General features: G+C 42.1%; 1 protein-coding gene across 1 annotated transcript in view; it reads right to left on the minus strand.

The window, feature by feature from the left end:
- Positions 1 to 1,161: 1,161 nt before the first annotated feature.
- mlxip (MLX interacting protein) overlaps positions 1,162 to 12,719 on the minus strand; it is a 97,098-nt gene continuing 85,540 nt past the window's right edge. The window contains exons 14-17 of the mRNA XM_072247953.1: positions 8,029 to 8,156; positions 4,857 to 4,980; positions 3,731 to 3,860; positions 1,162 to 2,963 (exon numbers count right to left, since the gene is read on the minus strand). Of these exons, the coding sequence (XP_072104054.1) occupies positions 2,842 to 2,963; positions 3,731 to 3,860; positions 4,857 to 4,980; positions 8,029 to 8,156 (504 nt within the window). The 3' untranslated portion in view covers positions 1,162 to 2,841. The remainder of the gene's footprint in view (positions 2,964 to 3,730; positions 3,861 to 4,856; positions 4,981 to 8,028; positions 8,157 to 12,719) is intronic.

The following is a 12,719-nucleotide window of genomic DNA, read 5'->3' on the forward strand; positions in this document are numbered from 1 at the left end:
AACTAGGATATGAAAGGCAAGTTGAGAAGTCTATTAAATTGCAATATAGAAGTATCAATTTATAAAGTGGCTTAATATACAAAAAATGCTACACTGAACTTTATTGAAATATTGGTTAGTTATTAGTTGGAGGACTGTATTCAATTCTGGGTACAATACTTTAAGAAAGGGGATAAATTCCTTGTAGAGTTTGCAAAGGCGGTGGACTAAAACAGCACCAGGATGAAAGACTCCAACTGCATTGAGAGTCTGAAAAAAAGTTAATCTAGGAGCTCACCCAATTGCGCCACTGCTTTCAGACCAACATTCAGCTAGCTGGAACCTTTGAAAATCCCTCACTACCCCACTCCGCCTTTTTCCTCCTTTTAAGACGCTCCTTATAACTTAATTATTCTTGACCAAACAATTCGCATGTATCTTAATACCTCTTTATACAGGCTGACGTTAAATTTTATTTCATGGGTCTCCTGTGAAGTGTTTTGGGATGGGTCAGCCTAGTTAAAAGCACTAAACTTAATTCAGGATTTTGGAGCTGTTTTTATTGACGTAGAGTTGATTGTGAAAAGCATTGAGGTGTAGAAATGTATATGATGGTGAAAGTTTCTAACTAAACAAGGAGGAGGAGTTTCTACTGGTCAACAAATAGAAGGCAAAGACAAGGTAATTAACAAAAGAACAACAGGCAACATGAGAGAGAACTTTATAAGGCAACAAATTGCAAAGAACATGATTAGACACCTTTGAAAGAATCATGGAAGTAGATTTAACTACAACTTTTAATAGGAAATTGAATAAATTACTGAACGGGGAAAAGTTGCATGGTTATAGGGAAAGATTAGGGGAACACAAATAATGGATTAGTTCTTTCAGAGAGCCTGCAGAAGCATAAACGGTCTGAAGAGCCTTCTTCTAAGATGCAACAAAGGTCTTCCAGGTTTCAGTAAGTTTAAGGCTATATTCAGTGCTTTTAACTCCCCCATAGGCAATGTCCGGACACTGCTTCACAATAGCAGTTAACTTTGGCACCCTCTTTACATGACCATTCCTCGTGTACGAATCTGGGTACAGAGAATGCAAGATCCACGTTGTCAATCAACATACAAACCCTTAAAGGAGTGGGAATTGGGCACAATGCCAAAACATGATGTTTATTTTTCCTGCCTTTAACCCATCACCAAAGCACATTGAACATAAATACATCATTGCCTGACTGAAATCATCCAACTCAATGCAGCAAAGTACAAATAGCTTGGCTAACATTGGCCAACACAACTTCAAGACCTTCCAAGGCTTGCAATGAGAAATGTTTTAAAGCATAAGCCTTTATGAACAATCCAGCATCCAGAGTAAGCATATGTAGATTTAATGAAATGATCACGTAAAATAAAAGGTCAAATGGTTTCTATTTTATTTTATAAAATATAAATGAAGCTTTAATACATCATGGTTCTAAATAGAACAATCTGTCGGTAGGTCTGGAACCTTAAAACAATTATGTACACCAATCAAGTTTCAGATTTTGCACAAATTGTTTACAGAATCTACATTGAATATCACTTGATTTTCTGTAGCCCCATATAACCACAACAGAATTAAAGTTTTCCATCACATCGTTACAAAACAATTTCATTTTCTGCAGAGATCTGTTTTCTTTAGGCAACAACGTAACTGTTCTAACAAATGTGCTTGCTTATCCTTTCACAAGAGAATCCATGCACTGACCATTATGACACATTACCTATTCAATGTTATTCATGCCAGTCCACTGGTAGAATAGAAACTCAATGCAAAAACATCCATTTTTACACCAACTAAGTATTATCTTTGGTTTTTAAAAATACAATCTTCATGTTTTACAGAAAGCTTGCTAAGAAAAAATCAAAAGGATAGGACTGAGGCATTGGAGTTCCAAAAAAAAAAATTGTTGGAAGTATGCAAAAAATATCACTCTTGAGGTGACTTCCCTTAAATAAATTACACATTAATTTGAAGAGCAATTTACAAAGACCTACATTGACTGATTTTATAATTTGAAGCCTTAATTTACTACAAACAACATTTTATTGCTATTTATAGCATTTGCAGTTTATATGTACCTGAGTTACTTTTTCTTGATCATGAGACCAATGGACAGAAGAGGGATGTTGAATTACCAACAGACAAACCTTCTGAATTTTCTTTAGGAGGACGTATTCCTATGCTCATGTTACTAAAAGGGAAAGTAATATCAACTGCAAGAAAGTGAGGCATTGAAATTAAAAATTGAACTAAGTATCATAAATCAAAATTTTAGAAGCAAACGAAGTAAGGAGAGAATAATAATTAAACCTATCCTTAAATTTCATTATCAATAATGCTAAAAGTAGCAGGCATACATTATTCACAAAGTACTCAACATTTCTCCTCTCTTCTTCCTAACCCATGAACTGTAAGTGACACAGGCTGAAGTTCTGCATTACACCAATACTTTCTGTTAGGTGCAGAAAAAAGACTAAATATTGCTTGTGCTAAAAGAAACTGTAATGTATCAAACAGGAATTCTAGCATGCAGATATCAACACTTATAGGTAATATTGGGTTCACTGATTTTGGAATTTATCTTTAGCGGTTAATTATTATTGTTAAATCAGAAAGCTTAATGAAGAACAAGTGTTTAAGACCCAGTAGTAAACTTTAAGTTGCCCAAGTTTCCAGATCACAGCTTTAATAATCTTTAAAGTGCAAAAGTCACAGAGAGGAAGAAGGGGATGAAAAACATCATGTCGTTCTGCTCGTTCCAGAAGGACCATCTTCAACCATGAGACTTCCACATTTCACAGGGAATGTCACCAGGAGCAGGTGCTATGATTCCCCACTGCTCTTACTGATTTGATTGACAGCTTGAATTGCTTGCTCAGGTATCAGTGATGGATCAGTCAAAATGGATGTGGTGGTACTAAGATGACGAAGTGTGTTCAGAACCACTAAATCAAATAAAAAGGAAACTGCAGTTAGATTTATGATTTATCAAACCTGTAACAATCACTCAACTGCATAACAAAAACATAAATTCAAGTCTTCCTTTGCAAGGAACGAAATAACTACAAGCTTCCCAGACATGAACAATGTAGACAGAAATAAGCGAAGATAAAAGATCAGCCACATTCTTATCACAATGTTTAAATAAAACAACAAATCCACATCTATCTGCATATATACAGAGCAAGTATATCAAACAAACTGATCAACAAAAAATTTGCCGCTAGTTTTGACTGTATCTTTTCAACTGACAAGTCCAGATTCATAAGTATTACTGCAATAATCCTTACTCAATTTCCCTGCATTTTCTGAAAATCTTAAAAGGCCAAAATATTTAATCAAATTATGCCCAGTTTATGGTTGCATCTCTTTGCTGCTGAAGTCTGGACTGTTCCATCATACCTCTGACTAGCATTCTGCCTAACTTATTAATCTGCTTCTATGGCCACATTAATGGTTTCTACTAGTCAAATTATATGCCTGGTGAATGGTGCCTCCCTTCACCCACTCCCTCCCCAGGATAATCGTGGCGGGATACTTAGCAAAGATAATGCTGTCAAACATCAAGGGCAAATGGCTCATGCTCCCTCATCGGAGATCATTGTTGTCTGCCATTCTAGTGCTGCTCTTACTCCTTATAACTCTATTCTCAGACCAGGAAAAAATCACGGCACAGCTTACGTCAGTTCTTCAACTCTGGCAGCTGACTTACTTGGTCGAAGAACTGGAAGAGAGCAATGCTGATCCACCCAGGAAAGTGTTGACTTGCATAAATCATCTACACTTGTGCTTGTAACCATGGTATTGAAAGAGTCAAACAAAGGCTTAATAATTATGCTGAACTGAATCGTGAGTTAAGGGTCACTGGTTTTAATTTTAGTCACTAAACAATAGAAAACTCATAACTTCATTCAATTAACTCTATTTCTATAATATAATTGCACTAGCTGGAATGTTCTTGCAATCAGCCATATACAGTACTACAAGCAAATCTGTAGTACTTAGCTGACTGCTGACATCAGGGTGGCGGAGACAGAGTAAGATAAGGAGTGGGCCAAAGGGCACATCAAAAACAACATCAGACTGTCTATAACTGGGAATTGTGTACACGAGGCTGAAAGCTGGAAGGAGGAAAGGTACACCCTTCAATGTTCAAACACCTTTAAGGTGTCCTGTAGGGTTGTGAACTCAAATGGAATGCTTCTTTTGAAGAGCTGCTTAACGGCTAGAAATGCAGAAAGACAAAGACGCGAAGTTATTTACATGTTTGGTTCCAAGTCCAGCAAAACCATTGTAAAAATTATAGAAATTCATTTGTCCTGGATGAAACTTTTGCTCAAAAATTTTCATTCTTTTATCATTACTTGCCTAATTTTGGATCAAGTTCAATTGTCATTCAACCATATGTGAATACAGCTAAACAAAACAGCATCACTCTGGGGCCAAAGTACAAATCACAGCATCAACAGTCATACACAGTACAAGCACATATAAGATAGCAAGCACATTTACTGTATGAGATAGCAGTAAAATACAGCCATACAAAACAAAAATATACTCCAAGCCCCCCAAGTCCACGGCTGTTGCAGCAGTCTGCTGTTGAACGCAATATAGCTCGTCTTCTGTCGAGTGAACACTGGGGGGCAGCAACGACTCCAGCATGGAGGCTGCACCACACCACCTCCAGCACTCCGGTGAAGCGCCCATCTCCGCCACCTCCCCCGGTCGGCTGCCAACAGGTGACACTGCAGCCCAAGGCTTGCTTGACAGCTCAATGGAAACTCTACCCCATGAAACACAAAAAAAAATCTGTTAACTTGCAGCATTAAAAAGGATACAATCCAGAACTTCCAGTTCTGATGTGTTCTTGATTTGACATACTCATCGAACATTTCCCGCATGCGATCAGACCGTTGCTGTGTTACTGGAACACCAGTAGCAGGAAGCTGCTGTTGACAGATACTGAAAAACATTACAGATTACTATCAATTATTGGGTTAAGATGATGACTGTAACCAATTTTTATTGTAACACATACACTGTCTAAACTGCTGGATACCCACTTTGGAATGTTTATCAAGCAAATAAATAAGCAATATAAACCAGGAAAGCCCTACGATGGATCTTTAATATGTACAGTTGAATAATATTAGCCAAGACATAAATAGGGGTGAAGAGGAAGCCTTAACCTCAATACATAAATCATTAAGATCAATGTGGTTTCCACGCCCTTATCATTATAATATCACCTCTATGGAGTACACTTGAATACCTCAGCTGAACTTCATTTTAAATTTGGAGAAACACCAAAGAAGCCAACACATTATAAGATGACAGGACAGAGAACAGACAGGCATCAACACACAGACTATCAGTGAAGTTAGATTATGCAAACTACATGCAACTCTTGTCCAAACCTCTGGACAACAGTTCAAGTTTACCACTGCTTACAATTAAGTTTCTTCACGTAAAGAGAGAATGTGTAGGAGTTTGCTAGACAGAGATGTTGTTTTGCATTTACCACCGGAAAAAGGCCTTTCAGCTCACGTGTCCACGTAACCTCAAATACCTATCTATAACTCTTCCTAAATAGCAGACCTTTGCCCACAGCCTTCTATGCTTTGGCGATTCAAGTGCTCGTCTGCACTTAAGTATTGACACCCAATCACGTAGTGCATTCCTTACTCCAACCATCCTCTGCATGAAAAAAATTCCTCAGATCCTCTCAGATCTTGTACACTTTACCCTAAATCTTATGAAAACACAATTAGAAAAGAATCAGAAAAGTTATAACACGAAGGGAAGCTCATGCACAAAGTCTTTGGACAGGAAAGGAAGATTGAAGATGAAGTGGCAATTTATAGAACGTTTTCGTTTTAAGAGAAAGGGAGATAACAGAAGATTTCAAGGAGAAACAATAATAATGGACAGAGATTTGACTACAACATCAGCCAACACGGGGTAGTAAGGGAACACACATAAAAATTGCTGGTGAATGCAGCAGGCTAGGCAGCATCTATAGGAAGAGGTACAGTCGACACTTCTGGCTGAGACCTTCTTCAGGACTAACTGAAAGAAGAGATAGTAAGAGATTTGAAAGTGGGAGGGGGAGGGGGAGATCCGAAATGATAGAAGACAGGAAGGGGAGGGGTGGAGCTAAGAGCTGGCAAGTTAATTGGCAAAAGGGATATGAAAGGATCATGGGACGGGAGGCCTAGGGAGAAAGAAAGGGGGAGGGGGGGAAGCCCAGAGGATGGGCATGGAGTATAGTGAGAGGGACAAAGGGAGAAAAAGGAGAGAGAAAAAAAATATATAATAATAATAAATAAATAACGGATGGGGTATGAAGGGGAGGTGGGGCACTAACAGAAGTTAGAGAAGTCAATGTTCATGCCATCAAGTTGGAGGCTACCCAGACGGAATATAAGGTGTTGTTCCTCCAACCTGAGTGTGGCTTCATCTTTATAGTAGAGGAGGCCGTGGATAGACATATCAGAATGGGAATGGGACGTGGAATTAAAATATGTGGCCACTGGGAGATCCTGCTTTCTCTGGCGGACAGAGCGTAGGTGTTCAGCGAAACGGTCTCCCAGTCTGCGTCGGGTCTCGCCAATATATAGAAGGGTGCATCGGGAGCACTGGATGCAGTATATCACCCCAGCCGACTCACAGGTGAAGTGTCGCCTCACCTGGAAGGACTGTCTGTGGCCCTGAATGGTGGTGAGGGAGGAAGTGTAAGGGCATGTGTAGCACTTGTTCTGCTTACAAGGATAAGTGCCAGGAGGGAGATCAGTGGGGAGGGATGGGGGGGGGGGGACGAATGGACAAGGGATTCGCGTATGGAGCAATCCCTGCAGAAAGCCGGGGGGGGGGGGGAGGGGGGGAGAGAAAGATGTACTTAGTGGTGGGATCCCGTTGGAGGTGGTGGAAGTTATGGAGAATAATATGTTGCACCTGTTGGCTGGTGGGGTGGTAGGTGAGAACAAGGGGAACCCAATCCTAGTGGGGCGGCGGGAGGATGGGGTGAGAGCAGATGTGTGTGAAATGGGAGAGATGCACTTGAGAGCAGAGTTGATGGTGGAAGGAGGACGTCTCCTTATTCGTCCTGGAATGAAAAGCCTCATCATGAGAGCAGATGCGGCGGAGATGGAACCCATCCTCTGGGCTTCCCCCCTCCCTTTTCTTTCTCCCTAGGCCTCCTGTCCCATGATCCTTTCATATCCCTTTTGCCAATCAACTTTCCAGCTCTTGGCTCCATCCCTCCCCCTCCTGTCTTCTCCTATCATTTCAGCTCTCCCACCTCCCACTTTCAAATCTCTTCTTTCAGTTAGTCCTGACGAAGGGTCTCGGCCCAAACCGTCGACTGTAACTCTTCCTAGAGATGCTGCCTGGCCTGCTGCATTCACCGGCAATTTTTATGTGTGCTGCTTGAAATTCCAGCATCTGCAGATTTCCTCGTGCTTGGGTAGTAAAGGAAGTTGGCCTTGAACAGTTTTGTGGGAACTAGGTCAGGATTAGTCCCATCCAAGCACAGCAATTCAGGACTAGGAATGAAAACAGAATGGAGGTTTGGACCTGTGGGCTGGGGACAGCTGCAGTGTGGTCAGCTGGGTGGTGATAAATGAAAGCCTTGCCCTTGAAATAAACAGGGAAGGGTGTTTACAGTAAAAAGGAGTTGAAAGTAGAGTTGGATGCAAATATTTTTGGTTCTCAAGTTGGCCTGAAAAAGTGAACAGTTTTGGCTGATGAAAGCAGAGCTAGATAGATGTATTAAAATAAACAGAGCAATAAATCCAAACAAAAGGAATTGCAGGAATACTTTATTCTGTCTAAACTCCATTTAACTTGATGTCTGAGAGCAAGTAGTTGGTGAGATAGCAATTACAATACCTCATAATGTAATTATATTCCATGGAGTAGTAATTGAGGTAGTAGTCATTAAAACCATGATGGAGAGTTGCACTAGACGAATAGATTTGTTTAAATGAACAGCCAGCACTGTTTACCTACCTGATTGAAATATTAAGCTCTTCAATTTCTTCCCTGAGACGTTTTGCTTCATCCTGCAACTGTGCCCTCTCCTGTTGCAGCTTTGCTATGTATTCCACTGTTTTCTGTAGTGTGACTGCATTGCTAATCTACAAGAAAGAATACAAATGCTTCCAGTGAAAATACAAGATGAATTAACATAAATTCTGGGGATTTTCTGAGTTTCTTTTTTTTTTAACCCATTCTTTTTACTTTCCGTGTTCTCCTATCCAGTTTAGCATCATGCAGGAAATAAGAAAAACTTGCATTAAAAAATATCCTTGCTACCTTTATTCGAATCACTAGAAACTCTTCACAATCAAATGCTAAGATATTCCTGTATGGCACACCCGAGCGCCCAAATACAGATGCTGTATGCCTTTTGTGTACACACCATGTGCAAGTACACTGTTCGTTCCCGTGTGCAAAACCTACCTGCTGAATCTAACCCAGTGGTCCCCAACCACCAGGCCGCAAAGCATGTGCTACCGGGCCATGAGGAAACAATATGACTTGGCGATATGAAATGATATGAGTCAGCTGCCCCTCTCCTCATTCCCTGCCACGCCCACTGTTGAACTTGAACGCACACGAGGTCATCACTCGGTATAACTTACAACCACTCGATGAGTGAATAACAAACGTCGCTTGAGAGTTTCTTTGGAAGAGATGGTAGGGGACATAAAAGGCCTAACGATGATGATAATGCAGAGATAGCTGAGGCCGAGACTGCAGAGAAAAAGCTTCCTTCAACAGAAAATATGATGAGTCGTACATAAAATATGGCTTTATTGCGACCAGTGACTTGCACACTCCAAGCCCCGTGTGTGATATGTGGAGACAAGCTGCCTAATGAGGCAATGAACCCCTCAAAACTGCTTCGGCACCTTGAGTCCAAGCACCCTGCACTTAAAGACAAACCTGTTGAGTTTTTTGAGTGGAAAAAACGTGAACAACCCGGATAGAAGCAAGTGCTGAGAGCCACCACCTCCACAAATGCTGCTGCTCTGAGAGCGTCGTACTTAGTGGCTAGCCGTATTGCTAAGGCTAAGAAGCCCTTCACTGTTGGTGAAGAATTGATTCTGCCTGCTGCCAAGGACATGTGCCGTGAACTGTTGGGAGAAGCTGCAGCTAACAAGATAGCACAGGTTTCTCTTTCAGCTACCACAGTTTCAAGGAGAATCGATGCCGGCATTCTGGATCAAAGTCAAGGTTGAATATCCTGAGATAGCCATGAAAGCACTGAAAACACTGCTTCCATTTCCAACATCGTATCTCTGCGAAGCAGGATTTTCTGCAATGAATGCAACGAAAACTAAATTGTGGAATAGAATGGACACAAGGAACCCCCTTCGAGTATCGCTGTCTCCCATCACCCCTCGATGGGACCGTCTTCTTGCAGGGAAACAAGCCCAGGGCTCCCACTAATTCAGCAATATTGGTGTGTTGTGTGATTTTATATGTTCATACGAGGAAAATATGTGCTGTGTGTTTAATATCCAAACGTTACTTAAAATGTTATGATGCTATTGCCTTATAAGTCAGTGACTAGTGGGGTACCGCAAGGCTCAGTGCTGGGACCCCAGTTGTTCACAATATATATTAATGACTTGGATAAGGGAATTAAATGCAGCATCTCCAAGTTTGCGGATGACAAGAAGCTGGGTGGCAGTGTTAGCTGTGAGGAGGATGCTAAGAGGATGCAGGGTGACTTGGATAGGTTGGGTGAGTGGGCAAATTCATGGCAGATGCAATTTAATGTGGATAAATGTGAAGTTATCCACTTTGGTGGCAAAAACAGGAAAACAGATTATTATCTGTATGGTGGCCGATTAGGAAAAGGGGAGGTGCAACGAGACCTGGGTGTCATTATACACCAGTCATTGAAAGTGGGCATGCAGGAACAGCAGGCGGTGAAAAAGGCGAATGGTATGCTGGCATTTATAGTGAGAGGATTCGAGTACAGGAGCAGGGAGGTACTACTGCAGTTGTACAAGGCCTTGGTGAGACCACACCTGGAGTATTGTGTGCAGTTTTGGTCCCCTAAACTGAGGAAAGACATCCTTGCCATAGAGGGAGTACAAAGAAGGTTCACCAGATTGATTCCTGGGATGACAGGACTTTCATATGAAGAAAGACTGGATGAACTAGGCTTGTACTCGATGGAAATTAGAAGATTGAGGGGGGATCTGATTGAAACGTATAAAATCCTGAAGGGATTGGACAGGCTAGATGCAGGAAGATTGTTCCCGATGTTGGGGAAGTCCAGAATGAGGGGTCACAGTTTGAGGATAAGGGGGAAGCCTTTTAGGACTGAGATTAGGAAAAACTTCTTCACACAGAGAGTGGTGAATCTGTGGAATTCTCTGCCACAGGAAACAGTTGAGGCCAGTTCATTGGCTATATTTAAGAGGGAGTTAGATATGGCCCTTGTGGCTACGGGGATCAGGGGTTATGGAGGGAAGGCTGGTGCAGGGTTCTGAGTTGGATGATCACCATGATCATAATAAATGGCGGTGCAGGCTCGAAGGGCCGAATGGCCTACTCCTGCACCTATTTTCTATGTTTCTATGTTATCACTATATTCAGGGGAGGATTAACACCACGCGCCCCCCCCCCCCACCAAACGTCGGCTGGTCCGCAAGAATATTGTCAATATTAAAACGGTCCACGGTGCAAAAAAGGTTGGGGACCCCTGATCTAACCAACACTGATTGATGTCTTATTAAAGAAAGATTATGAAATTCAACTAAGCCAGGAAAATGACAAGCAACTTGGGCTGAACAGAAGCATATTGACAGATCCAGGGAAGGAAGACATCGCATTCTCAGATCCCTATGTGTTGCAGACAATGACAGACAAACCAGCTATAAGCACAGCCAGGCAAGTGGGGGAAGTTGTAATTGTAGCTAGTATGCCAATTTTGTTGATGGTAAAGTCACAAGCCAGTCCTGCCCCAGGCTTCAATAATATGAGGGGTGATTAATTCTGGCCTAAGGTAGAAGGAGTCAATTTTAGAAAACCTAGCACATTTATTTTTCAACATAGTCCCCTCCTACATTTACACACTTAGTCCAGTGGTCGTGGAGCATACTAACTTTGGACCTCCAGAAAGTGTCCACAGATGGGCGATTGATAAGTTTGTAGCCTAAGGTAGAAGGAGATGAATTATACAGGTCTTGTTACATGCACTTGCAGTTCAACTCTTTGAGTGATTATGCAGGAGGTTAACAACTCATCTCCTTCTACCCGAGGCCACAAACTTATCAATCACCCCATCCGTGGACAGTTTCTGGAGGTCCAAGATCTGTATGCTCCACGACCACTGGACTAAGTGTGTAATGTTGGAGGGGACTATGTTGAAAAATAAATGCGCTAGGTTTTCTAAAATTGACTCCTTCTACCTTAGGCCGCGAACTTATCAATCACCCCTCGTATTCTTCAGGTTAGTGAGAATGAACACTGACACACCTGGCGATTTGTCTGGCTTGCCGAAGTTCTGTAGGTGTTGCCAAGTAGCATGGGATGTCCTGGTGTAACTACTACCTAGCTCTTCACACAGACCCTGGCACTCATCCCTAAAGACAGGAACGTGGGACCCAGATCAGAGTTAACATTTGCAGATCCGACCACAGTGTTTGCAGCAACCCATCAAACTCCCACTCTGTAGGCAGGAAACGATTACACTCGAGAAGGATCCAGAAAGTATCCACAAGGATGTTGCAGGGAGTGGAGGGCCTGAATAGGCTGAGACTGTTTTCCCTGGAGCAAAGGAAGATGAGGGCCGTCTTCAGAGAGGTTACAGAGCCATGACAGGCACAGATAAGGTAATGGTCACTGTTTTCTTCCCATGGTAGGGGAGTCAGTAAGTAGAGGACATTGGTTTAAGGTTAGAGGAGACCTGAGGAGCCAAGTATTTCCACCTGGAAGCTGGTGAGTACTATGGGACAAAATGCCAGAGGAGGTAATGGAAGTGGTTACAATTACAACTTTTTAAAGATATTTGGGCAAGTTCATGGATAGTAAAGTTTTAAAGAGATAGCAGTGAATGGGACTAGCCCAGGAAGACAATTTGGTCAGCATGCATGAATTGGGCAGAAGCACATGTTTCCGTGCTGATATAATGGTGACTAATGACTGATAGGGGACACCCCTGTTTCTGATAGGGAACAGCCCGATCTCTCAGTCGCTAAAGATGGTTACAACAGGGGTTTAAAGGTACACCAGTATGACTGCAATATATCCTCCAGTAGAGTCGAAGGCAGTTGATCCTCGTCACATGCAAGCGACATAAATCTGGTGCTCTCTCTTTTTCTCTCTCTGCATGCCAGCACTGAATTGAAATAGCAAGTAAAGACAACAGGACTGCAGAGGCGATCAGTCAACAAGTGCATCATCTATTAGCCGTTTATTTTTATTTGTTTAGTGACACAGCACGGTAACAAGCCCTTTCGGCCCATCGAGCCCGTGCTGCCCAACCACACCCATGTGACCAATTAACCTACCAACCAGTATGTCGTTCAGATGTGGGAGGAACCGGAGCACTCGGAGGAAACCCGTGCTGTCAGAGGAGAATGTACAAACTCCTTACAGATACCGGCAGGCATTGAGCCTGGGTCACCGGTGCTGTATAGCATTATGCTAATCACTACCAGCCGTGCTGATCTGGTTTG

Source organism: Mobula birostris, chromosome 31 (genome assembly GCF_030028105.1).
Source record: "Mobula birostris isolate sMobBir1 chromosome 31, sMobBir1.hap1, whole genome shotgun sequence".
Lineage (NCBI taxonomy): Eukaryota > Metazoa > Chordata > Chondrichthyes > Myliobatiformes > Myliobatidae > Mobula > Mobula birostris.